Below are 24,893 nucleotides of genomic sequence, written 5' to 3' on the forward strand. Positions count from 1 at the left end.
TTTAAGAAATTTGCGAAACATTTATCAATTTCATCAAAATTTGTCGATTAATAATAAAATACTCATTCCCTTTAATTAAGAACGGTGCCTGCATCACACAGGAATGGTTAAGAGTTGTAATTCACTAGGCCTGGTTTTTCATAGACTGTTGCGCCACCTAATTTATTTTATTTTTTACTGAAGTGTTAGGCTCTTAAAGATAGGTTGAAAAAATTTTCGCAAATTTCTTTAAATAAAGTTTAAGAAGTAAGTTAATTAAAAAGATGCTCTTTATTTTTAACGATTTAACTCCTATGATTATCTCAAAGTGTTGGTTTCCTTAACTTTTAAGATTTTACTGGGACCATAAGATGTCTGAGTTTCTGACATTTCAAATTACTATCCCTTTTCTTTTCCCAGATTTAGGTCTGTTTGTTTTTTGTTTTTGTCTGATCTTTCACTATTTGGACGTGTTTAGATGCTCACTCCGCTTTTAATTAAATATAATTAGGTAATTAAAATGCTAAGCCTCTACAAATAGATTGTTCAAATGTTGAGGCAAGTTTTGAAAAAGGCCATTTTAGTAAGTAAAATAGCTACACAGATCATTTTTGATCTCTTAACATTTTAGTAATTTTCTGGAACCGTAAGACTTTTTAATTTCTGATATTTGAAGTGATAAGTTCTGTTCTTTGCGTTTTTTTCATAAACTGTCACTATTTAGACGTGTTCATATGCATGGTTTTTAATAAAAGGAATTTATGTTGTACTAGTTAGCAAGAAATTCAAAATGCGAGTTTCTTAAATTTTAAATTATTAGGTCTATTTTCCATATTTAGGTCTGTTTGTTGTGTTCTTTACAAACTGTCATTAATTAGTTGTGTTCAGATTCCCATTTTACTAGTTAAGGATTAAATTTAAATTTTTAATGGCGAGGAAATTACTAAATGTTTAGAAAATTACAAATTGAAATGCTTAGCCCTTCAAAAAAATGTAATTTAAATTTTGTGCCAATTTCTTAAGAAAAGTCATTTTAATAATTTACTTGATCAAAATTTAGGTCTATTTGTTTTTTTTTTTACGAACTGTCACCGATTAGACTTGTTCAGATGCACGCTTAGTTGCTCATTATTAAAGTACTAAGCCACGAACTGTCACTATCTAGACAGTTCGGATACAAAAAAAAAAAACAGACCTAAATCTGGGAAACGGGTCAATAAATTTGAAATGTCAGAATTGTTTGTGGCCCCAGTAAATTCTTGAAAGTTAAAGAAACCAACATTTTGAGATATAGTAAAATTGTTAAATCATTTAACATTAAAATCATCTTTTTAACAAAGTAACTTATAAAAGTTTATTTAAAGAAATTTGAGAAACATTTATCAATTTCAATAATGCATTTAGTAATTTACAAGCTATTCCAACATTTTCCCGGTTACTAATAAAATACTCATTCCCTTTAATTTAGAACGGTGCCTGCATCTGAACACGTCTAAATAGTGACAGTTCGTGGTTTAGTACTTTAATAATGAGCAACTAAGCGTGCATCTGAACAAGTCTAATCGGTGACAGTTCGTAAAAAAAAGAAGAAACAGAATTAAATAGCGATTAAACGACATTTTCTTAAGGGCTAAGAATTTTAATTTGTTATTTTCTAAACATTTAGTAATTTCCTAGCCATTACAAAAATGTAATCCTTTACTAGTAAAATGGAAATCTGAACACATATAATTAGTGACAGTTCGTAAAGAACACAACAAACAGACCTTATTGAATTATTAAATGTTAAAGAAGCATTAAAGTTAAAAGGCATTAAGATAGAAAAAATTGTTTAAATTAAAAAATCATCTTCAAAACTAAATATTTTACTTAAATGAATTATTTTAATGAACTAGCCGAAAATTTAAACAACCATTAGTCCTTTGCACTTTAGTTATGAGCATCTTTTAAGATTTTTATAATTATCTAACTAACGGTGCATGATTTTGAACAAGTCTAAATAGTGACAGTTCTGGTTTTTGCACTTTTATCATGAGTAATTTTCTAAACGTTCATCTAAACACGTCAAAATAGTGACAGATCGTGCAAACAAAAAAACAAACAGACCTAAATTCGATGATAATTAGAAATGTCAGAAACTGAGAAGGCTTAAAAGTTAAGAAAATTACTAATAATAAGAAAGTCTGGAACAAAATTACATTTAAGTTATTTTGTGAATTTGACTTAAGTAAAATGTTAACAGATATTGAGATGCTGAAATCGTGTAAAATAAAAACAATCATATTTTGAACTTTGAAATTCGTTCAAAATTTGGAATAACGGCTTATAACATAAGATTTTAATTTTTTTTTGTTTACTTTCAAATGTTTGGAAATCCTTACGATAGTTTCTCTAAGTGTAGTTTTCCCGGAGCTTGCCTGCTGCTTTCTGTGTTTTTCAAAACTTTTCCCTCTAGGCGAGGTCACGACTCCTCTAGTATACAGCTTCCTGAATGCAAACATTTTGAATATCCAAACAGACAGCTTCTCCTAACTTACTCTGAGAAGAAGACCGACAGTTTATGTAAAATTTATCACGCGAAAATTCCCTCACCAGCACCGCCCGCCGCCGCCTTCATTACACTATACCACCTTTGATTGAGGCTTCTAAGGGATGTTGATTGGTGAACTATGATTTTCCACTCGACTTATGCTATGACCTACGACTAACTAGTGCACAACTAACTTAAAGTGAAAAGTTTAGGAAAATATTTATTGTAGAATTTTTAAAGTTTACACAAACAATATTCGCTTAGGTTAGTCTTTCACCTTTAAAATTCACTCCCCTTTTGTAGAGCTTATAGCCCGAAGAAAGGGGATGTACGCAATCTTTTCTTGGTTATATTATTATTGATCCAAAAGGGGTGGATACATTGTAGGGTGGGCGTTCGAAAACCTCCCTATTTGAATTTGTTATTGACCTAGCCTTTAAGCTTGTGGATTGCGGGCTGACATTCTGCAAATTCTTGCTGTTCATACACCAGAACCATGTGAAAATGTTATTACAATTTCCAAAGCTTACCTAAGTACCTATACATTATTTGACGACCTATACGACGACTTGTATATATAGGAATAGGTATGTTTAATAGTCCGATAATTTACGACGAGTGATGGAGATGCTTGAGGAATATTCGTGCATGTCAAGGAGAAATAGCTTTGTTTTTATAGTACCTGTTTCCTTTCGTAAAAGAAGTCATAAATGCTTATAAAGCTGGTCTTGAGTTTTCTTTTTCTCACGCCCTCCCATCATCGCATCGCTCGCATAATGATATCGAAAAGAGCATATAAAATGGAAGTATAACCTTTAAGAGTTCCTTTCAATACCTAAGGGATGTTAAAATATATACAAGGACTTGTGTTGGTTGGTTGTTTTCTTTTTTTAGATATTTTGCTCTTACAAATCTTTGTTCAAGGTCGATTCGACCCTATCCCAACATCATGTAAAAACAAAAAATAAAAGTCGACGACGAGAGAACCTTTTTCCCCATTTCCAGTTCATAACTAACAGAACAATGGCTAAAACGTGCTTCGCTTTTCCTGAGCGAATTGATTTTAATAAAAGTTATAAGCGCGGGATGGCGAAATTCAGATAACAATACGAGAGTTCTGTAAATGGGGAGGAGGTTTTAAAATCAGTTTTTTAAGGGATATTTTTTTTCCGTAGGTTACATAGGTTGGTTCAGATTATTCCATCTATAGGTATTCCAATATCTCTGTTAGGGATGTTTGTACATAGTTTGAATATGAAAACAAAAATAATCATTTGGTTTATTTACTTAAACTGGTGGCATTTTGCATACTTAATAAACGGGAATTGTTAAAATTTAATCAAACAGAAAAAAGGGGAGGCAGTTTTCGAACTTTTGCGATTTCATTTAATGGAAATTTAAATATTGTCAATTCATGTAAAACAAAAAAGCGAAAAAGAGGGCTGACTACACGGAAATTGGGATAAGTGAATGATTTACGATTATTGGTATTTATTTTACGGATAATTTTATTTCTGATATTTAAAGTATTCATATGAACGAGAATTTAAAAAAAATGGGTGACTATAGAGAAAATGTTTAACCTTTTTTTTCATATTAATTTATCTTTAATGGGTTTTAAATTGCTCAATAGAAACTTTTTATAAATATCTATTATCTTTGACAAATAAAATATAGGGTTGCTCTTCAGTTTATAGGACTATAAAAAAAAAGAGTCTCCGCGTTGGGCGCCATTAGTAAGAAAGAAAGATACTTAATAAAATAGGATTTGAAAATGAAATGAGAAAAAGGTGGAGGTGGTGTTTGGTTTTTTCTTTTGCCCTTTGAAATTGAATGTCATCAGATTCGTGAAGAGTGGCCACTTAAAGGACAGTGAACAAGAAAAGTAGGATTTTTCAAGTTCCTTTATAATCGTGATACCTTTTTTATTAGCCATATCTCAAGAGCAAGTAGAAATATCGACTTTAAATAAATTTTATTTTACAGATAACAACTTCAAAAAGTGAAAAAGAATCTTTTTAAAAATCAAGTGGTGTTTTTTTTATTAAAGAATTAAAAATAAATTGCTCCTGTATCAAAAGAGTCTGTTTGAAAATGGTATCTATATTAAATATTATTAATATTTGATTTTGATTAAAAATTAAACCTGCATAATAAGTTTGTCCTAAAAAATGTAAATGATATTTAATTTGTCGAAAAAACCTTAATTTATACATTTTTTGAACAGTTTTACGCTTGAAACCGTCATGGAGCAATATGAAAATATATTATTTATGTTAAAAGCGAAGACAAAAATATAAAACTACAGCAAATTACATAAGAATCTGTCAGATCTGTTTTGAAAAAAGAGGTAGGATGCGACCCACACTGATAACTTTTCATCCCGTCTGTTGATTTGTCTTGCTTAAAAGTTTGTCTATATGTACCTACTCGTATCAATTTTTACTCAATTTGCGTACTATTTTTTGTAGATTTTATTTTTTATGAAAAAACATATTGTTGGATTTTTATATAAAAATTACTGAATATCGAAAACAATATTTTTTTGTGAAATAAAATAAGTTTGAAGCCAATATTTTTAATTTTTGAAAAGCTATTTGAGTCGAAAGTAAATTTTTACCAAGTTTTAGTATTGTTTTTTTTTAGAGTTTTATTTTTTGTAAAAAAACTGTAAATTCGATTTTTTTCAAAATTCTATCGAATGTTAAAAACAATATTTTTTATAACATAAAATTAGTTTGAAGCCATTATTTCAAATTTTTGAAAAGGTATTTGAGTCGAAAATCAATTGTTACCAACTTTTGTTACTTTTTTTTAAGTTTTTATTTTTTTTGTACAAAAACTATCAATTAGATTTTCCTCAAAATTTTACTGAATATTAACAACAGTATTTTTTGAAAGATTAAAGTAGTTTAAAGCCTATATCTACAATTTTTCAAAAGATATTTGAGTCGAAAATTCATTTTTACCAACTTTTATTAATATTTTTAGGTTTTTATTTTTTGTAAAAAAAAACTGTCAATTCGATTTTTCTCAAAATTGTACTCAATGTTATGAAAATTAAACAATATTTTTCAAAAGATAAAATTAGTTTAAAGCCAATATCTCAAATTTTTGAAAAGATATTTGAGTCGAAAATCAATTTTTACCAACTTTTGTTAATTTATTTTTAGGTTTTTAATTTAAACACAACTGTTAATTCTTTTTTTCTCAAAATTGTACTGAATGTTGACAAAAATATTTTTTTAAAGATAAAATAAGTTAAAAGTCAATATCTCAAAGTTTTGAAAAGATATTTGAGTCGAAAATCAATTTTTTCCAACTTTTATTAATTTTGTTTAGGTTTTTATTTTTTGTAAACAAAGCTGTCAATTCGATTTTTCCCAAAATTTTACTGAATGTTGACATCAAAAATTTTTTAAAAGATACAATTAGTTTAAGGCCAATATCTTAAAGTTTTAAAAAGATATTTGAGTAGAAAATAATTTTTTAACAACTTTTGTTAGTTTAGTTTTAGGTTTTTAGTTTTTTGTAAAAAAAACAGTCAATTCCATTCTCAAAATTGTATTGAAAGTTAACAACAATATTTTTTAAAAGGTAAAAGAAGGTTAAAAGTCAATATCTCAAAGTTTTGAAAAGATATTAGAGTCGAAAGTCAATTTTTACCAACTTTTATTAATTTATTTTTAAGTTTTTATTTTTTGGAAAAAAAACTGTCAATTCGATTTTTTTCAAAATTGTACTGAATGTTGACAACAATATTTTTAAAAGATGAAATAAGTTTAAAGTCAATATCTCAAAGTTTTGAAAAGATATTTGGGTCGAAAATAATTTTTTGCCAACTTTTTTTGTAAAACTTTTTTGTAAAATTAACTGTCAATTCGATTTTTCTCAAAATTGTACTGAATGTTAAAAACAATATTTTTAAAAGATGAAATAAGTTTAAAGTCAATATCTCAATGTTTTGAAAAGATATTTGAGTCGAAAATCAACTTGTACCAACTTTTATACATTTTTTTTAAGTTTTTATTTTTTGTAAAAAAAACTGTCAATTCTATTTGTCTCAAAATTGTACTGAATGTTGAAAACAATATTTTTTTAAAAGATAAAATTAGTTAAAAGTCAATATCTCAAAATTTTTAAAAGATAATTGAGTCGAAAATCAATTTTTACCAACTTTTATTAATTTATTTTTAAGTTTTTTAATTTTTGTAAAAAAAACTGTCAATTCTATTGTTCTCAAAGTTGTACTGAATGTTGACAATAATATTTTTTAAAAGATAAAATTAGTTTGAAGCCAATATCTCAAAGTTTTGAAAAGATATTTGACTCCAAAATCAATTTTTACCAACTTTTGTTAATTTATTTTTAGGTTTTTAATTTAAAAACAACTGTCAATTCTATTTTTATCAAAATTGTACTAAATGTTGACAACAATACTTTTTAAAAGATAAAATTAGTTTAAAGTCAATATCTCAAAATTTTGAAAAGATATTTGAGTCGAAAACCGAATTTTACCAACTTTTATTATTCTTTTTTAAGTTTTTTATTTCTTATAAAAAGCTGTGAATTTGTTTTTTTTTCACAAAATGTTTCTGAATATTGAAAACAGTATTTCTTATAAATTAAAATTAATTGGAAGCTATAATTTAAATTTTTTAAAAAGATATTTTAATCGAAATTCAATTTCTCATAGCTTTGTTAATATTTTGTATGTTTTTTATTTTTTTCTTAAACATCTCAATTCAAATTTTACCAGATGTTGAAAACGTTATTGTTTTGGCGATAAAATCATTTTTTGTTCGGAAAATTTTCGAGGTGACAAACATTTTTTTTTATTTATAAAAAAAAACGTTGATTGGAATTTTTTTCAAAAATACAAAAAGATATATTTTTGGTATCACGTTAATATAAAATTTAATTGAAGTCTCTAGGATTATTGGTTCATGAGATATTTAGGGTTAACCAAGTTTTTCACCTTTTTTTTAAACTGCTATGGTAAAAAAAACACCCGCGCAATTTTCTTGAGAGCCCTTTCTGCATCTTTCTGCCTGATTATCTGTATAACAACATTTATTTAAAGTCGATATCTCTTCTGGTTCTGGTTGAGCTATGGACGACGAAAGAACGTCGCGAACGTACGAACATACACGCGCACGCACAGACATCTCTCAAAAAAATCTTTTATTTCGACTCTAGGGACCTTGAAACGTCGAGAAATGTCTAAATTTTCAATTCGACAAATAGACCGATTACAATAACTTCCTTTGTGAAGTTAAAAATTCCAATAACAAATTTGGGACAATTGTAATAATTGGCTTGAAAAAAATTTACAAAAAACCTAACGCGAATTTTCTTTAAACCTGAGTTTTCTAGTTTTATCTCATCGACTCAATATTTTAGACAGTTGGTATCGACTTAAGGAAAGAGTGCTTTTCCCGCCAGCAATTGTATGTGGCACTTTCTCGAGTAGGATCTCCTGAAAATCAATAAGTTTTGTTTCCACAAATAACACAGCCAACGTAGTGTACAGGGAGGCTTTAAGATAAGCGTAACATTTTTTTTCTAATTTAGTGATTCATGGGCGTTGTAATTAGCATGCTTATAACTTAAATATCTGAACCTATTTATGTCTACCCGTGCGAAGCCGGGAAGGGCCGCTAGTCTTACATAAATATTGAAAAAAAATGTTGAACCATTTGTTGTAAAAAAGTTGTTCACAAGATAAAAGCAAAACCGTTTAAAAGTAAAAAATTTAAATTGAAGTTCGGATTGAAAAATTTAACGCTTAAAATTCACTCCCAAAAGTATTTTTCAAAACCAGAAAATCATTAAATTTACGTTTTACGTAAAGACTCATAACTTATTAGAATTTTCAAAAACTACGTATGATACAGAAATGATTTAAACTGAAGCTAGAAGTCAAAGATTCGTACTTTGCAAATTCGTCACACAATATTTTAAAAACCTGATATGATAGAAAAATTATAAGGTGGTGTTCGAATTGAGGACAACTTAATCTTATCCTTTGAAAACAGTATTGTTTTGCTTTTGGGTCAGAAAATAAAACTACATTTTGTCGACCATATATTATTCATTGTATACTTTTTGAACTTCTTCTTGGGAAGTTATCAGTGTGAGTCTCATTCCAGTCTCATTTTGAAATACCGAACTGAACTGGAGGGTAAGACAATTGCGTTTTTAATATTTAATGGTCATAAATCTTCCCGTAACATTCCCATCTGCCATTCTGTGTTTCACCCACATATGAAATATTTCAGTGTGAAGATGGCAATTTGGTTACAGAAAGATTTATAGCATCACCTTATTATAAAAACAACAGTAGAACATTTAGGTTTGTTAGTTTTGGTTCTTACTTTAAATTTTTCTCTCGCAAATGAAAATTTAGTTTCTTGGGTGAACTGGAGTCTAGTAGGGAGACTAGTCGACCCTCTTTTTCTATTTGGCATGGAATCATAAATTTTGTTTTAAATAATATTTTTTATTACTGTTGTTAGTGATTTTGTGCCTTCAAATTGATGCCCAGACTTGTAGACTTCGCGGATGAGCCATCCCCAAACATTCTCAATAATATTTAGGTCTGGTGAGTAGGGAGGCCATTTCAACAGTCCAACATTTTGTTGGTTTATTCAGGCTTTTACAACTCTGGTGGTATGGATGGAAGCGTTATCCTGCTGAAAAATCAATTTAATTTTTCCAAATATTTTATTGAATTTCGGAAAAGCCCTTTCAAAAATACTTTTAAATGAATTTTCCGTCATTCGTGACGATGGAAATTCCAGCTCAGTAGTTCCAAAATACGATATTGCACCCCAAACCATAACACCACCTTTACGGCTATGATGACGCAGCAAAAATAATTTTTCTTTTCGTAGATCATGGTAATAATGATTATATCTGTCCGGGTCGCCGAGATTAAATTTGTTTTTGAAAACGACGAACTTCCACTTCTTTTTCTATGACATGTGGCGCCTGCAGAATTCAAGCCGTCTTTCCTTTTTTGTGGGTTAAGTGGAGGCTTTTTCTTCAGTTTCATGAGCTTAAAGTTTGGGGTGCACCAAATCACCCTCTTAACCGTGGAAATGCTTGCTGTTGTTCCAGATGATGTCTTTATTTGAGGAGCTGACTTAAAAGTACTAGACGCTAGTCGACCAATCAGTCTCCTTTCAGCAGGTAACGTAACTTTTGGGCGTCCTTTCATATTCTTCCCATAGTTTTCTTTATTTTTCAAAAAAAATGCTCACAATATTTTGCGATCTTCCAATTTTTGTTTGCAATTGAACACGCACTTAAATTTTTTTTATTTTAAGTTTTTCTTCCGAATTTGTATTTTGAATAATTTAACTTCACTTTATAAAAATTTCACGCACTGATCTTTACAAATTCTGAACCAGAACTAACTTTAAAGCAGATGAACATATTCTATTGACCGATAGGAAATGCTCTTTTTTTAATTGCATTTCATAGCGTGCTTGCAATTTACCGTTAGGACACATTTTAATTTGTCTCTTTCTTGCAAATGGATCGATAATGCGATATAATTTCAGAATACAAAAGAAAAGAGCTTTTTGCAAAGCTCTATACTGAAGAAAAAAAGCTTTTCCCTTGCAAAAGCTGCGAACCTATTCTATTGGCCGACAGTGTAGTAGAGATTAGAGAATCCAAAATCTAAAGAGAATGTACTTTTCAAGATGTATGCCGAATTTCAAGTCAATAAATTGAAAATCGTTTGAGTTATGAGTTAATCAAATTCAAAAAAATACAGTATTGAGATAAGTTTTGAATGAGAAGTAATTATGAATACAAAAAGTTCAAAAACCGAGTATTTCAAAGGTTTTTTCTCATCACTTTTGAAACATTATCCCATAAAAAATTGAAAGAAAAACAATTTTTTCAAAAATTGTTGGGTGGCCCAACTCCTTAAAGAAATTTAAATGTTCTTAAGGAAAATTAAAGAAAAGTGAATTATTATGACAAAGAGATTTTAAGCTACATCCGATAGAAGTAAGAAAAGTCTTCTAGTCTACAAACTGTAGTTAAATATTCAAATTGTCGCCTTTGGTTAAAAGGACTAAACTTTATCACATTGTTAACCCATCTTAGGCAAACGATTCTGACCCCACATGTTCCAAATAAAACAAACTTTTAAAGAACATTTATCATCTTCACTCATATTCGTCGACAATAAAAAAATAAAAGTATCTTCCAGTTTCTGCGTAATTTTATTCGAAGAATTCTCAAATCTGTGTCATCGGTTTTAAGATAGAAATACAAGTCCTACAACCTACGACCATCAGCCAACTTATCTTTTGATAATGGGGATGGAACTAAGTATATTCGAGGGGGTATTGATCATAATGCGCAGACTTTTACTTACTCGAGATGAGAATTTTCTGAAAAGATTCTTTATTATTATAATTTTGATATATGTAAAATGATGTGGATGTAGAAATGATTTATTTGCAAGTTGGGGAGAATTTATTTAGATATAGTGGTTAGATAGGTTTTTATGATGCTTCTCGGATACGCAAATCAGGAGAAAGACGAACTAAAATGCACGGAACAGACATTTAAATCCACTTAAGTTTTATTTGATTTTTATTTTACATTTTATATTTGCACTGAATTATTATTTTCGAAAATGTGTTCCAACGTTGTCTTTCTTCATTGTTCATTTGTTTTCATCCCCATATTGTGGTGCATACACGATATTGAATTGAAGAATATGGTTTTCTGTGTTTTCGAATGAAAGAAAGAGTTGAACACGAGCGATGCATCATATTGAGGGATTCTTATTTGATTTCCATTTTTCATTCCAAGTTTTTAAACACATTTACAGTACTGTGCTAAAACATTTGCAACTAGAACCTCTTTTCATTAAAAAAAATTGTTTAGAAAATCAAACAGCAAAATTCTTTCATTAGTTTTCTAAATTTCTTTGATATTACGTTATAATGTTGGACAAAAAATTAACACTTTTTACTCAAACAAAAAATAAATAACTAAATACTTTAATAGTTGGTAAAATTGCTGTGCAAAATATTTGCAACTTAGATCTCACAACTAAATTTAAAACTATTTTCTTACTTCAAAGCAAGGAAATGTTAATATTTAATTGCATACCCTTTATTTTTTATAACGTCTGTATATGTTCTGGGCATCGAAGCTATAAGGTTATTAATAACCGTTTTTGATATGTTATTCCACTGCCTCTGAATTCCAGGAATAGGCCACTTTTGTGCTCAAATATGTTGCTCCCAAATCTTCTTTTCACAATTCCCCACTGGTTCTTTATTAGGTATAAATCTGGGGATTAAGCTGGCTTGTACCAGCTTGTGTTTGGGATCATTGTCGTGTTGTAACGTCCATTTTACAATAGGCTTAAGGCAGCATGGTGGCCCTCCACTTGTCGAATTGGCTTGATTCCTTAGCCAGAAAAGAAGCCTTAGACCAAAATTGAACCACCTCCAAGTTTGACCATCCCTTTAGAGTATTTTGGATTTATCTTTAACCCCTTAACCACCTTACATGTTGTTTTCCACCCGATCCGTGCATATTGAACTTTGGTTCCCATTTTTTGGGACTCCAACTAAGTTCAGTTTTTGGAAAAGCCAAACGGGCTTTCAAGTTTCTGTTTCAATAAATGGATTTTTACTTACCTACTTACTTAAGGTGGCGCTATAGTCCTGTGTGAACTAGGGCCTCACCCAACAAACTTCTCCATCTAGCTCGGTCCCTAGCTAGATGTCTCCAGTTTCGCGCTCCAAGTTGGGTGAGGTCACCTTCCACTATGGGCGCCACCTGATCCGCGGTGTTCCTCTACTGCGCTGTCCTGTGGGTGTGGATTCGAAGACTTTCCGGGCCGGAGCATTGGTTTCCATGCGCTCTACGTGACCCAGCCATCTTAGTCGTTAAACGTTTACCCTTCTGGCTAAGTCTACGTCGCTGTACAGCCCGTACAGCTCGTCGTTCCATCTTCTCCTCCACTCCCCTTCGATGCATACGGGACCGTAGATCACAAGAAGAACTTTGCTCTCAAAGCGACCCAAGGTGCTTTTGTCACAGTCCATGCTTCTGCACCATATAGCAGGACGGGGGTGATAAGGGTCTTATATAGCGGCACTTTGGTCCCTCGAGAGAGGAATTTACCACTCAATTGCTTTCTTAGCCCAAAGAAACAGCGGTTAGCAAGAGTAATTCTGCGTTTGATCTCAGCGTTTGGTGTTGTTTTCTGCGTTTACAGCGGAGCCTAGGTAGACGAAGTCCTTGACTACCTCAAAGTTACGTCTGTCAATGGTGACGTTTTGACCAAGACGTCGGTGTTGTATGTCCTTTCTTAACGACAGCATGTACTTTCATTTGCCCTCATTAACCGTTAAACCCATTTGTGTTGCCTTTGCCTCAATACTCACAAAAGCCCCATTTACATCACGCTGAGTTCTTCCGATTATGTCAATGTCATCAGCATATGCCAGTAATTGGACAGGCTTTTGAAAGATAGTGCCTCTAGTGTTGACGTGTGAGCTCTGCACTATTCTTTCAAGCACGATGTTAAAAAAATCACATGACAGCGCATCACCTTGTCTAAAACCTTTTTTGACATCGAAAGGTTCTTTAAAGTTGTTTCCAACCTTTATGGATCAGCGTGAATTCTCCATGGTCATCCTGCAAAAACGGACGAGTTTGGTAGGGATGCCAAAACTAGACATGGCTGTATACAGCTCGTCCTGGTAGATGCTGTCGTATGCGGCCTTGAAATCGATGAAAAGATGGTGGGTGTCGATTTGGTGTTCTTGGGGTTTTTCCAGGATCTGCCGTAATGTGAATATTTGACCAACTGTGGACTTTCCTGGTCTAAAACCACACTGATAAGGACCTATCAGGTTGTTGACGATGGGCCTTAGACGTTCACATATTACGACAGAAAAGATTTTATAGGCGATGTTAAGTAGACTGGTTCTATAGTTGGTGCAGTTTAAAGGGTCTCTTTTTTTCAGGATCCTGCAAACAACACTGAGGTTCCAACCAACTCCTAACCAACTTATCTCCAGCTGCTTTAAAGAGCTCAGCATTCAAGCCATCCGCTCCAGTGGCTTTATTAGACTTCAACTTAGATATGGCAATATTTACTTCGTCTAAGTCGTGAGGACGGGATTGTTGGCTTTCGTCGTCTATGTTGAATGGATCATCCTGCCTGACAGCGGAATTCGGTTCGTCGTCGCCGTTCCACTATGATGTTTCCACTTTCGTCTTTGCAGCCTTCGGTTTATGCTCCAGAGAAATAGTCATTTACATTCCTCGCCTTAAACAGTCAGCCGTAATACTCGCGCTTCTAAGAATGGTCATCACTCATCAGTATACCCTCAAGCCCATCTTCGGTCGTACTTTCAAGTACAGAGATTCGTTCTTTAGCCGTACTACGCGAATGTGGAATTCCTTACCAGACTCTGTGCTTCCCAGCCATTGCAAGATTCAGGAATTCAAAATTTCCTTTCAAGCCTTCTCTCCTTTTAGTAATATTATCCCTTTGAGTGTGCGCTTATTATATTCATCGAAATTTCGTGTTCCATTGACCCACAAAAAAATCGATTTTTTTTTAAATTGAAATTTACCAATGAAAAATACTGTCATAGAATTCGGATCTTAAACTTTTTTTTGGAATAAAGTAAAAAACAATAATCAATTTTACAATTTGTATTAATTTATAACTTTTTCTTTAATATTTTTTTCAGGTTTTCCAAACGCTATGAGCTTCCTCTTCTTGTCCAAAGTGTTGTAATGAATATCACAATGTTCCTTATGATTCATCTTTGTGTTAAAGTGAAACGAAACAACGCCAATCCAGCAATGCGAGATCGAGAATTTGGAGGTTTGTACACAAAAACAATAAAACTAATATTTAAAAAAAAAATTAGTAAAATAATTTTGTAGTTAACTGCTTTTGTAATTATTAATAATATTTTATGATCTTAAATTATAATAGAATCCTATTATGTATTTTTATATGTATATTATATATTCGCTTCAAAAAAAAGGTGATGACCACTGTGATCTTCATCTGCCAAAGGTGATTGGAGATACTGATGCAGGTGCTGGTGCCTCTACTTCGTCTCCAGATGCATTAAAACGTAGTCGCTCAAGACATTATTTAAGTGGTATGTGTTTCAAATTTTTCTCGAAAACAAAAAAAAAACTTCAAGGAATCTTCTAAAAATTTCTTATAGTCTTTTCTTAGTTTTTTTGTTGTTATTGTTGATGTTGTATTGTTTAAACAATTTGTGTTTGTTGTATGATTCATCATTGATCATTTTTAGTCCTTCTTATTTTTGGCATATTTTTAAGGATCATTCTTTGTGGTTGTGGGATGTTCGTAGAATATATTTTTGCATGAATTTTTATAAATTTAGTTATTTTTGAAAATTACTTTTGATGTTTTTTTTATAATTTGACATTATCAACTGTCAAACCATAGACAACAACTGTCAAAACATCTTACGCTGCTTAAAAAACACCCTATACAGGAGATGTGCCAGACCTTGATTTTAGAGGCGGATGTAGATGTTTGCCTTCACATTGCATAGTAATCGTCTTATCACTATGTTCTTTGTTTGGGACAATAAAAGATTGACATTTCATCGGGCGTGTGTTGCTCTGGGTTATCAGTTTTGACATTGGGCTTGTGTAAAATTATAATTCGATTATCATTCTCGTTGATGTTTTTAGTTTCAAAATATTATTTATGATATATTTTTAAAAAAAGAATGCTATTTACTGGATGGAGTACCAAGAATTCAATTTGGAATCAAGCCAAATTAAATGACGCTCTCAATTACGTCCGCAGCCTGACCGAACACATTTTACTTTTAAAGTATACGTAACTACATTTAGTGGGATGCATCAAGTGCAAATAATGTAAAATAATTGTTCCTTGAGTTTGTCTGACACAATTCCCCGTTGAGGTAGTAGTTAAGGGAAAAAACTTTTTCAAATTTTAAAACAAACTTTATACTTTATAAAGGACCTACATTCCGATTGTGACCTCCTTTTGCGCTAAGAACAAAATATGATGCAGCAATTAATATGTATTTTATTTTTAACGTTCTTGCATTTCGTTTATATCGGGGTTTGGGGTTGGAGTTGGGTTTTTGGTTGGATGGAAATGGGGTTGGGGTTTTTCGTAGGAGAATTTGTTCAGTTGGATGTGAAATTTTTCAAAAACTAATTAAGGATATCCTTTCATATATAACATACTTTTTTATTTTATCAGTTTCAAGTTAGACTAATATTTTTTGTAAGCTTTTAATTAAAAAATAGACTTTGTGTGGATGATGTGGTTGGTCATAATATTATTCATAGAGGGTTGAAAAGTTTGAAAATTTAAAAATATTCATAAATTCTCTTGGTTAGAATACGATATCTGTGTGTGTAGACGGAGTTTGTGTCTGTTGAGAATGTATTTCATAACTTTTTGCTCTATTTTAAAAAATAAATACATTCTGTAGACATAACTTTAGGTATACACCAGAATTCCTCTCTCATTTTATCTGAACACGTCTGAAAAGTGACATTTCGTGAAAAAAAACTGACCTCTTTTGCATCTAAACACGCCTAAGCAATGACAGTTCGTAAAAATCAAAGCAAACAGACCTAAATCTTTGGTACAGATCTGTGGACTTCAAATGTCAAAAGCTCTGAAGTCTAATGAATATAGCAAATTATTTAAAGATATAGTAAACGTTATGGCTACGAATTCGGTTTCGTTGAGAATTTATTTCATATCTATTATTTTCTTTTTTTTTAACAATAAATAACAATTATAAATACTGGTAATACTGATTCCCTTTTATTACATTTGAACACGCCCAAGCAATGACAGTTCGTATAAATAATACAAATCAAAGCAAACATAAATAAAAATTAAAAAGATAACTAAGGGTACATATAAAAAAGCCTCTTTTCATCTGAACACGTCTTTACGGTGACAGTTTGTGATATAATACTGATTCCCTTTTGAGCAATGACAGTTTGTGAAAATTAAAAACAAATCAAACACTCCTAAATATTTGGTACAGATCTGTGCACTTCAAATGTCGAAAGCTCTGAAGACGTATGGATCTGTGCACTTCAAATTTCAAAAGCTCTGAAGACGTATGAATTTAGCTTATGTATTGAAGTTAAAGTAGCAGTTTTAGCTACGAGTTTGTGTTTGTTAAGAATTTATTTAATATCTATTATTTTCTTTTTTTTAACAGTAAACAACAATTATAAATAGTGGTAATACCCTTTTATTACATTTGAACACGCCTAAGCAATGACAGTTCGTATAAATAATACAAATCAAAGCAAACAGACCTAAATATTTAGTACAGATCTATGAACTTGAAAGGTCGAAAGCTCTGAAAACTTATGAATTTAACTATTGTCTTGAAATTAAAGTAGTTGTTTTTGGCTACGAGTTTTAGTTTTGTTGGGAATTTATTTTATAGCCTTTATATTCTTTTTTAGCAATTTAATCACGTGAACACGTCTTTACAGTGACAGCTCGTGAAATAATACTAATTCCCTTCTAAGCAATGACAGTTTGTGAAAATTAAAGACAAATCAAACACTCCTAAATCTTTGAAACAGATCTATGAACTTGAAACGTCAAAAGCTCTGAAGGCGTATGAATTTAGCTAATGTCTTGAAGTTACAGTAGCTGTTCGTCTTATTACGTCTAAATACGTTGAAACAGATCTATGAATTTGAAATGTCAATAGCTCAGAAGTCACATGGATTTAGCAAATTATTTAAAAACACTCCCTTTGTTAGCTCTTTAGAGAAAGCTAGTCTCTTTGCTAGGCAGTTCGCCGCCAATTCAAAGCTTCCAGTGAGTGTTATGACTGCGCCTGTACTAGAGCGAGTTAGTAATTCTATGGGACCAATCTTTTTTCGCACTCATACTGTGGCAAGAGTTCTTAAAGAACTCAACATTCATAAATCCGCTGGTCCCGTTGGTATCCCCGCTATTGTTCTGAAGAGCTGTTTTTCAACGCTGGCAAAACCACTGCGTAAGCTTTTTCATCTGTCCTACTCCTCAGGGCTCATTTCGAGCGGATGAAAAACCGCATTTGTCCAGCCTATTCCCAAAAAAGGCGAATCTTCTTCACCGTCCAATTACCGACCGATTGCACTTACACCCGTTTTTCCAAGGTCATATAAACGCTAATTAGTTATCAGCTCAAGAAATATCTCGAAGATCGAAAGCTTCTTAATGACTGACAATACGGCTTTCGTAGCAATAGGTCCACTGGTGATCTCATGGTTCATCTCACGCGAACAGTGGAGCAAATCCATACATCGTTTTAAAGAAAGTAAGATTATTGCACTTGAAATTTCAAAAGCATTTGATAGGGTTTGGCATCAGGCTCTCTTATCGAAAGTGCGTGCTTTCGGTTTTCACGAATCCCTGTTTCATTGGATTAGTAATTACTTTTCGAATCGTTCAACACAAGATTTATTGGATGAATTCAAGTCTGAAAATCACAAAATAAATGCTGGTGTGCCCCAGGGCTCCGTTTTATCTACAACACTGTTTCTCATTTTTATTAACGATATTCTTTCTGCAACTTCTAATCCAAAACATTGCTTCTCTGACGATAGAACTCTTAGCTTTTCATATTCGTTTTCAGAATCACATCGCTCTTCTTCGGATGTGTCTTCGGATGTGGAACTGCAACGACAAAATATGATAACTTCATTAAATTCTGATCTAAACAGCATTGGACAATGGGGAATAAAAAACCGCGTGTAATTTAATGCTTCGAAAACCCAATGCTGTCTTGTATCGTTAAAGCGAGATAGTCCCCCCTTGCCATTAGCAATAGATGGCACTTGCATCGAGGAGAATGAACACCTCGATATTCTCGGTATGTGTATCACCAACCACCTTTTGTGGAATGATCACATACGCGATGTCGCCAAAAATGCCGCAAGATGTCTGGGTTTTCTAAGGAGATGCAAGAAGTTTTTCTCCCCCTTTGATCTGGCTGTTATTTACAAGACTTATATACGTCCAAAACTTGAGTATAACTAACATATCTGGGCTGGTGCTCCTGCAACTTACTTAAACTTCTTGGACAGTATTGAACGTACAGCATTTAGATTGATTGGTGATAATACCATCGTAGGATCATTTACGTCGCTTGAACATCGTCGTAATGTTTCTTATCTCACCCTTTTTTACCGTTATTTTAACGGTTTATTCTCTAGTGAAATAGCCAGCTGCATTCATCCCCTTAAACAGTTCAACCGTAATACTCGCGCTTCTAAAAATGCTCATCAGTATACCCTCGAGCCCAACTTTGGTCGTACCTTCAAGTATAGAGATTCGTTCCTTGGCCGTACTACGCGAATGTGGAATTCCTTACCACACTCTGTCTTTCCTTTCAACCTCTCGTTCCTTTTCCTAGTGCTCTGTTGGTCTCTTATGTCAGGTAGGACTATTTCGGAGGTCGTTCAATCATAAATTGTGTGAAGTCTAACTCGAAGCAGAAATCATCACAAAAATTAAGCTCGGTGGGCTTGATACGAAGCCAGGACCGGAAGCCACTTGTCGATTAAATGAGATGATGATGAGCACGTCTATGCAGTGACAGTTCTTAAAAAAATACTTAATTTTTTTTTTGGTTCTGTACATGTCTAGGTAATGACAGTTTGATAAAATAGAAAACGAGCCAAGATCTAGGAAACAGATCTATTAACTTGAACTGTCAGAAAATCATAGTGATCTAGTAAACTACTCAAAGTCACAGTAGCCATTTTGTGATATAGACTTTTGTAAAATTTAAAGAGACAGTAAAATGACTAAATTGTTCAAAAAGAGCAATTAAATAACTTCTTTCATTCATTATCTTTTAAACTGCATCAAAATTAACATCATTAAAGTTTATAAAGGTTTTGATTTTTTATCGTCTTGAAATCATCTAATGTTGAACTTTTTTTTCCACTCAAGTTTATACTCAAATCCCTCAAGCACTTTCTTTATTATCCTTTTTTTTCTCTTAATCAAATTATAATCACAAAAGTTAATTTGAAATTAATTACCATACCAATTTCTGGCAAACAAAGGAAATAAAAAGTATGTTAAACAACATCTCCTCAGAAAATAAAATTAATATTAATAACAACAAAGAACGAAATCCAAAAAAAAAAGAAACTTTTTTGTTTATTTTAAGATTTTTAGCGTGAAATTGATTTTAACACACTTTTTCGCCACACCTAACCTTTAAATCAGAAGAAGAAAACTTTTATCACTTCTTGTTTTTATTTTTAATTAAAATCTTTCATTTTATATAGAAAAGGTATTCTTTCTTAAGAAACGTTCCTCTCGTTCGTCGGTCGTCCTTCGACACGTTAATGAATTGTTTCTTTGTTTATGTACCTAGTTTTTGTGTTTAAAAATGGCCGCATGACAAAGGAGAAACGGAAGTTACGAGTACAAAAGTCGTTAATTGCAATGACTTAAGAAAGAGGTCACGATGCTTATTGTTTTTAAAATAAGATTTTACGTGGATGGTTGCAGAACGAAGAATGGAGGCTACACGAAAAAAAAGTAATAAGATTGAGAGGGAAAATACTCGTAACGAATCACGTGGAATTATGAAGTTTATATTTAATTTAATTTAATTTAATTAAAAAAAATAATATTAACATTTTCAGGGATTTTATTATTTTAACGTTCTTAATTGAAAAGCAGTCAAATCACAGTAGGAGCCAGAAAATGCATACATGAGGTTAAGATATTTTTTTTTCGACTTAAGAATAAAGAAACATTGAGTTAGAAGTCCGTTTTGTCGACCCAAGGATTTTGACATTTTAAGGACCCTAAAATATAAATCCATCATTTTCGAGAGCTGAATGTGTGTACTTTGGACTTTGACATTAAGCGTAAAAAACATTGTCATGTAAATAGTCGCCTTGAGAACAGTCGCAGCATGTAATTCTTCTTTTTTTGTGTACATTTTAACCACTTTTACAAATATTTCTGGCAGTATTACTTTAACACTAAAATTAAGGGCACTGTTAATGGTCAATAAGCTTCAATTGTTGTAATTTAAACTTGTATGAAACACTTGTAGCAGCAATATTTTCGAAAGATAGTCTACATTACGATAATGCACAAGCTAATAATTTTACTCTACAATCGTAAGGAAGTTTTTAAAGGTTGTTCGAACGTTAAACGTTACGTTTGTTGTCGTAATGGGCAGCAACAATGATACTGGCTTCCACAGCATAAACAAAAAAAAAACAAATGTTTATTAAATACTCTCTATAAAAACATAATGGTTTGCATATTTGCCACATTAACGCACAGAGCCTTGTTAACAAACTCGATGAGTTTAAAATGATATTTGAAGATAGCTTACTCACTTACTTACTTAAGGTTGCGCTACAGTCCGGTATGAACTAGGGCCTTACCCAACAAATTTCTCCATCTACCTCGGTCTCTAGCTAGATGTCTCCAGTTTCGCGCTCCAAGTTGGGTGAGGTCACCTTCCACTTGTGCGCACCACCTGATTCGCGGTCTTCCTCTACTGCGCTGTCCTGTGGCTGTGGATTCGAAGACTTTTCAGGCCGGAGCATTAGTTTCAATACACTAAACGTGACCCAGCCATCTTAGTCGTTGGACTTTTACCCTTCTGGCGAAGTCTACGTCGTTGTACAGCCCGTACAGCTCGTGGTTCCATCTTCTCCTCCACTCCCTTTCGATGCATACGGGACCGTAGATCACACGAAGAACTTTTTTCTCGATGCGACAAGAGGGGCTTTCATCCACTTTTGTCATAGTCCATGCTTCTGCACCGTATAGTAGGACGGGGATGATAAGGGTCTTATATAGCGACACTTTGGTCCTTCGAGTGAAGACTTTACCACTTAATTGCTTTCTTAGTCCAAAGAAACAGCGGTTAGCAAGAGTTACTCTGCGTTTGATCTCAGCCCTGGTGTTGTTTTCTGCGTTTACAGCGGATCCTAGGTAGACGAAGTCCTTGACTAACTCAAAGTTACGTCTGTCGATGGTGACGTTTTGACCAAGACGTCCGTGTTGAATGTCCTTTCTTGACGACAGCATGTACCTCATTAACCGTTAAACTCATTTCTCCCGCCTCTGCCTCAATACTCACAAAAGCCCCATTGACATCACGCTGGGTTCTTCCGATTATGTCAATGTCATCAGCATATGCCAATAATTGGATAGACTTTTGAAAGATAGGGCCTCTAGTGTTGACGTGTGAGTTCTGCACTATTCTTTCAAGCACGATGTTAAAAAAATCACATGACAGCGCATATCCTTGCCTAAAACCTTTTTTGACATCAAAAGGTTCTGTTAAGTTGTTTCCAACCTTTATGGAGCAGCGTGAATTATCCATGGTCATCTTGCACAAACGGGCTAGTTTGACATGGCTCTATACAGCTCGTCCCTGTATATGCTGTCATATGCGGCCTTGAAATCGATGAAAAAATGGTGGGTGTCGATTTGGTGTTCTTGGGTTTTTTCCAGGATCTGCTGTAATGTGAATATTTGATCAACTGTGGACTTTCCTTTTCTAAAACCACACTGATAAGGACCTATCAGGTTGTAGACGTTCACATATTACGGCAGAGAAGATTTTATAGGCGATGTTAAGTAGACTGATTCTTCTATAGTTGGTGCAGCTTAAAGGTCTCCTTTTTCAGGATCGGGCAAACAATACTGAGGTTCCATTCATCGGGCATGCTTTCTTCCGACCATATCTTACAGATAAGTTGGTGCATGCTCCTAACCAACTTATTTCCAGCTGCTTTAAAGAGCTCGGCATTCAAGCCATCCGCTCCAGCGGCCTTATTAGACTTTAGGTTAGATATGGCAATCTAAGTCTTGAGGACGGGATTGTTGGCTTTCGTCGTCTATGTTGAATGGATCATCCTGATCGTCGTCGCCGTCATACAGTCTGCAGAAGTGGTCCTTCCATATCTTCAGCATTGACTGCGGTTCCACTATGATGTTTCCTCTTTCGTCTTTGCTCGAAGATAGCTTAGATGATATTATTTGCGTGTCTGAGACCTGGTTTTACCCGTCACTGAGTAGTAGTCTTTTTTTGTTAAATGGATTTAAAAAACCTTACAGAGCTGATCGAACTTACTCTGGTTGAGGGGGAGTAGCGATATTTCTGGTATTACCCAAGCATGTGATTATTATTTTATGATATACTCGACGGCGACAATAAATGCAGTATCGGTACTATATATATAAGCCACCTAGAGTTGCAAGTTCTGGTCGAATAACACCGATAATAGAAGAAATGTGTTATCGAGTACCAAAATTAATCAAATATTAAACTCCTTCAACCCTCCTAATTGTTTTAAGACTTCAATGAATTCTCTGGAGCTCTTTTTTGTGAATAATATTGAACCAACACAATTTAAGCCTGACTGTGTCCGTTTTCTTCTTGATGTTTTCCTTGTAAGCGATGTTAGTCTTGTTAAATGTTTTAGTAAGTTATCCGTCCCAGTGTTTTCATATCATGATCTGGTTTTTGCAACTTTTGATTTATACCTTAAAAACGAATCTCCGCAATACTTCCAGTATCGTGAATTTCGTAACATAAATGTCGAATCTTTATTTAGTGATTGCTCATCTATTGACTTGTACTCAATTTTTGCAACATCAAACGTTGATTATCAAAATGAATGTCTTACTGTTGCAATTACTTATCTTTTTAATAAACACGTTCCAATTAAAACTCGTCAAATTAGATCGCGTTGTCCCAGGCTTTCTCTTGAGATCATTAATGCTATGAAAACAAGAGACGTTTCATACCGACGTTGGAAACGATTTGGTTGCCTAGAAATGCTTCGGCAATTTCGAAACCTTGTAACTAAATTATTAAAATCAGCTTAACACAATTTTAATAACAACAGGTTCAACTCAAATCGTTCCTCCAAGTGTTTTTGGAAAGAAGTCAAGAGTATTGGTTTAAGAGGAGATTCTTCTATTTCCGATGACAACATTGATTTAGAGAAATTGAATCGAAAGTTCTCTATTCCCCCAACCCAATTCCCAACTGGGCAATCTGGTGTTCCGGGAAACCATAGAATCGATGCTTTTCCTGTTTGTTCAGTAGATTAATATCAAGTAGGTAAAGCAATATTTTCTATTAAATCCAAATCGACTGGATTTTGACAACATACACCCAGACTTTTTAAAAATCCTTCTTCCTTTCATACTTCCTCACATAATCCAAATTTTCAACACCATCATAATAACCTCCATCTATCCCACCTCCTGGAAAAAATCTAAAGTTATACCCATCCCTAAACGAGGAAAGAAAATGGAATACAGACAAATAGCTGTCCTTTCTTTTTTATGTAAGGCTTTTGAAACCATCTTAAGTAACCAGATTCAAAATTATATTGAAGATACACGTCTTCTTAACCCTCTTCAATCGGGATTTAGATCTGGATACAGCTGGATCTCAGCGCTTTCAAAAGTTTCTGAAGATATAAGACAAGATTTAGACTATAATTATATAAAACTGTGATAACCCTACTTGACTTTTCCAAAGCATTTGATTGCGTTAACTCTAGCTTTCTCTGTGATAAACTGACGACTTATTTCAATTTTTCTGACACAACCAAAAATCTTATTTATAAGTACGTGACTAATCGCATGCAAACCGTATAGTGTAACGGTAAAATGTCTTCGTTTCTTCCTGTCAATATAGGTGTTCCTCAAGGATCTATCCTTGGTACTTTACTGTTCTCTATGTTTACTAATGATTTGCTATCTGTTTTATCTTACTGCCAGTTTCACATCTACGCTGATGGTGTACAATTATGTATAAGCTTTCCTATCGGTATGATTGAAGATGCGATAGAAAAAATGAACATTGATTTATGCTCAATATTCGATTGGTCAACTCGAAATGAACTTCTACTTAATCCAGAAAAAAAACAAAAGCTATTGCAATAGGTAAAAATAAACCCCACCTTGAAAAAATGTTCCATCCCTTTACTTAAACGCCTGCCAAATCTAATATTACACAAATGCAAAAACCCTAGGTATAATTTTCAACAGTAGGCTAACGTGGGACACCCATATCGATACTGTTATCTCCAAAATGTATGCTTCACTCCGAGGACTATCTGTTACTAGATCAATTCTGCCTACTCAAGCTAAATTAAAGCTGGTAAAATCACTTATCACTAACGAATGTGAGATATTTGCAGATCCTGACTCCATTTGCTATTTTTGTTTTCAACCTCCGAAGATACGATCACGTTTCATATCAGACTCGACAACTTTTAAATTGCAACTTGGAAGCTTTTTTGCTTCTCTTCTGCT

At 33.0% G+C, this 24,893-nt stretch overlaps 1 protein-coding gene across 2 annotated transcripts in view; it reads left to right on the top strand.

Annotated features, from left to right (window-relative positions):
- The window catches only part of LOC129952863 (solute carrier family 66 member 2-like), a 104,501-nt gene that overhangs the window by 59,686 nt on the left and 19,922 nt on the right, over nt 1-24,893 (top strand). Inside the window, exons 2-3 of one of the 2 annotated variants that reach the window (XM_056065756.1) lie at nt 14,263-14,399; nt 14,566-14,685. In XM_056065756.1, coding sequence (XP_055921731.1) covers nt 14,263-14,399; nt 14,566-14,685 — 257 coding nt within the window. The remainder of the gene's footprint in view (nt 1-14,262; nt 14,400-14,565; nt 14,686-24,893) is intronic. The other variant, XM_056065757.1, reaches the window with a different exon arrangement.

Source organism: Eupeodes corollae, chromosome 3 (genome assembly GCF_945859685.1).
Source record: "Eupeodes corollae chromosome 3, idEupCoro1.1, whole genome shotgun sequence".
Lineage (NCBI taxonomy): Eukaryota > Metazoa > Arthropoda > Insecta > Diptera > Syrphidae > Eupeodes > Eupeodes corollae.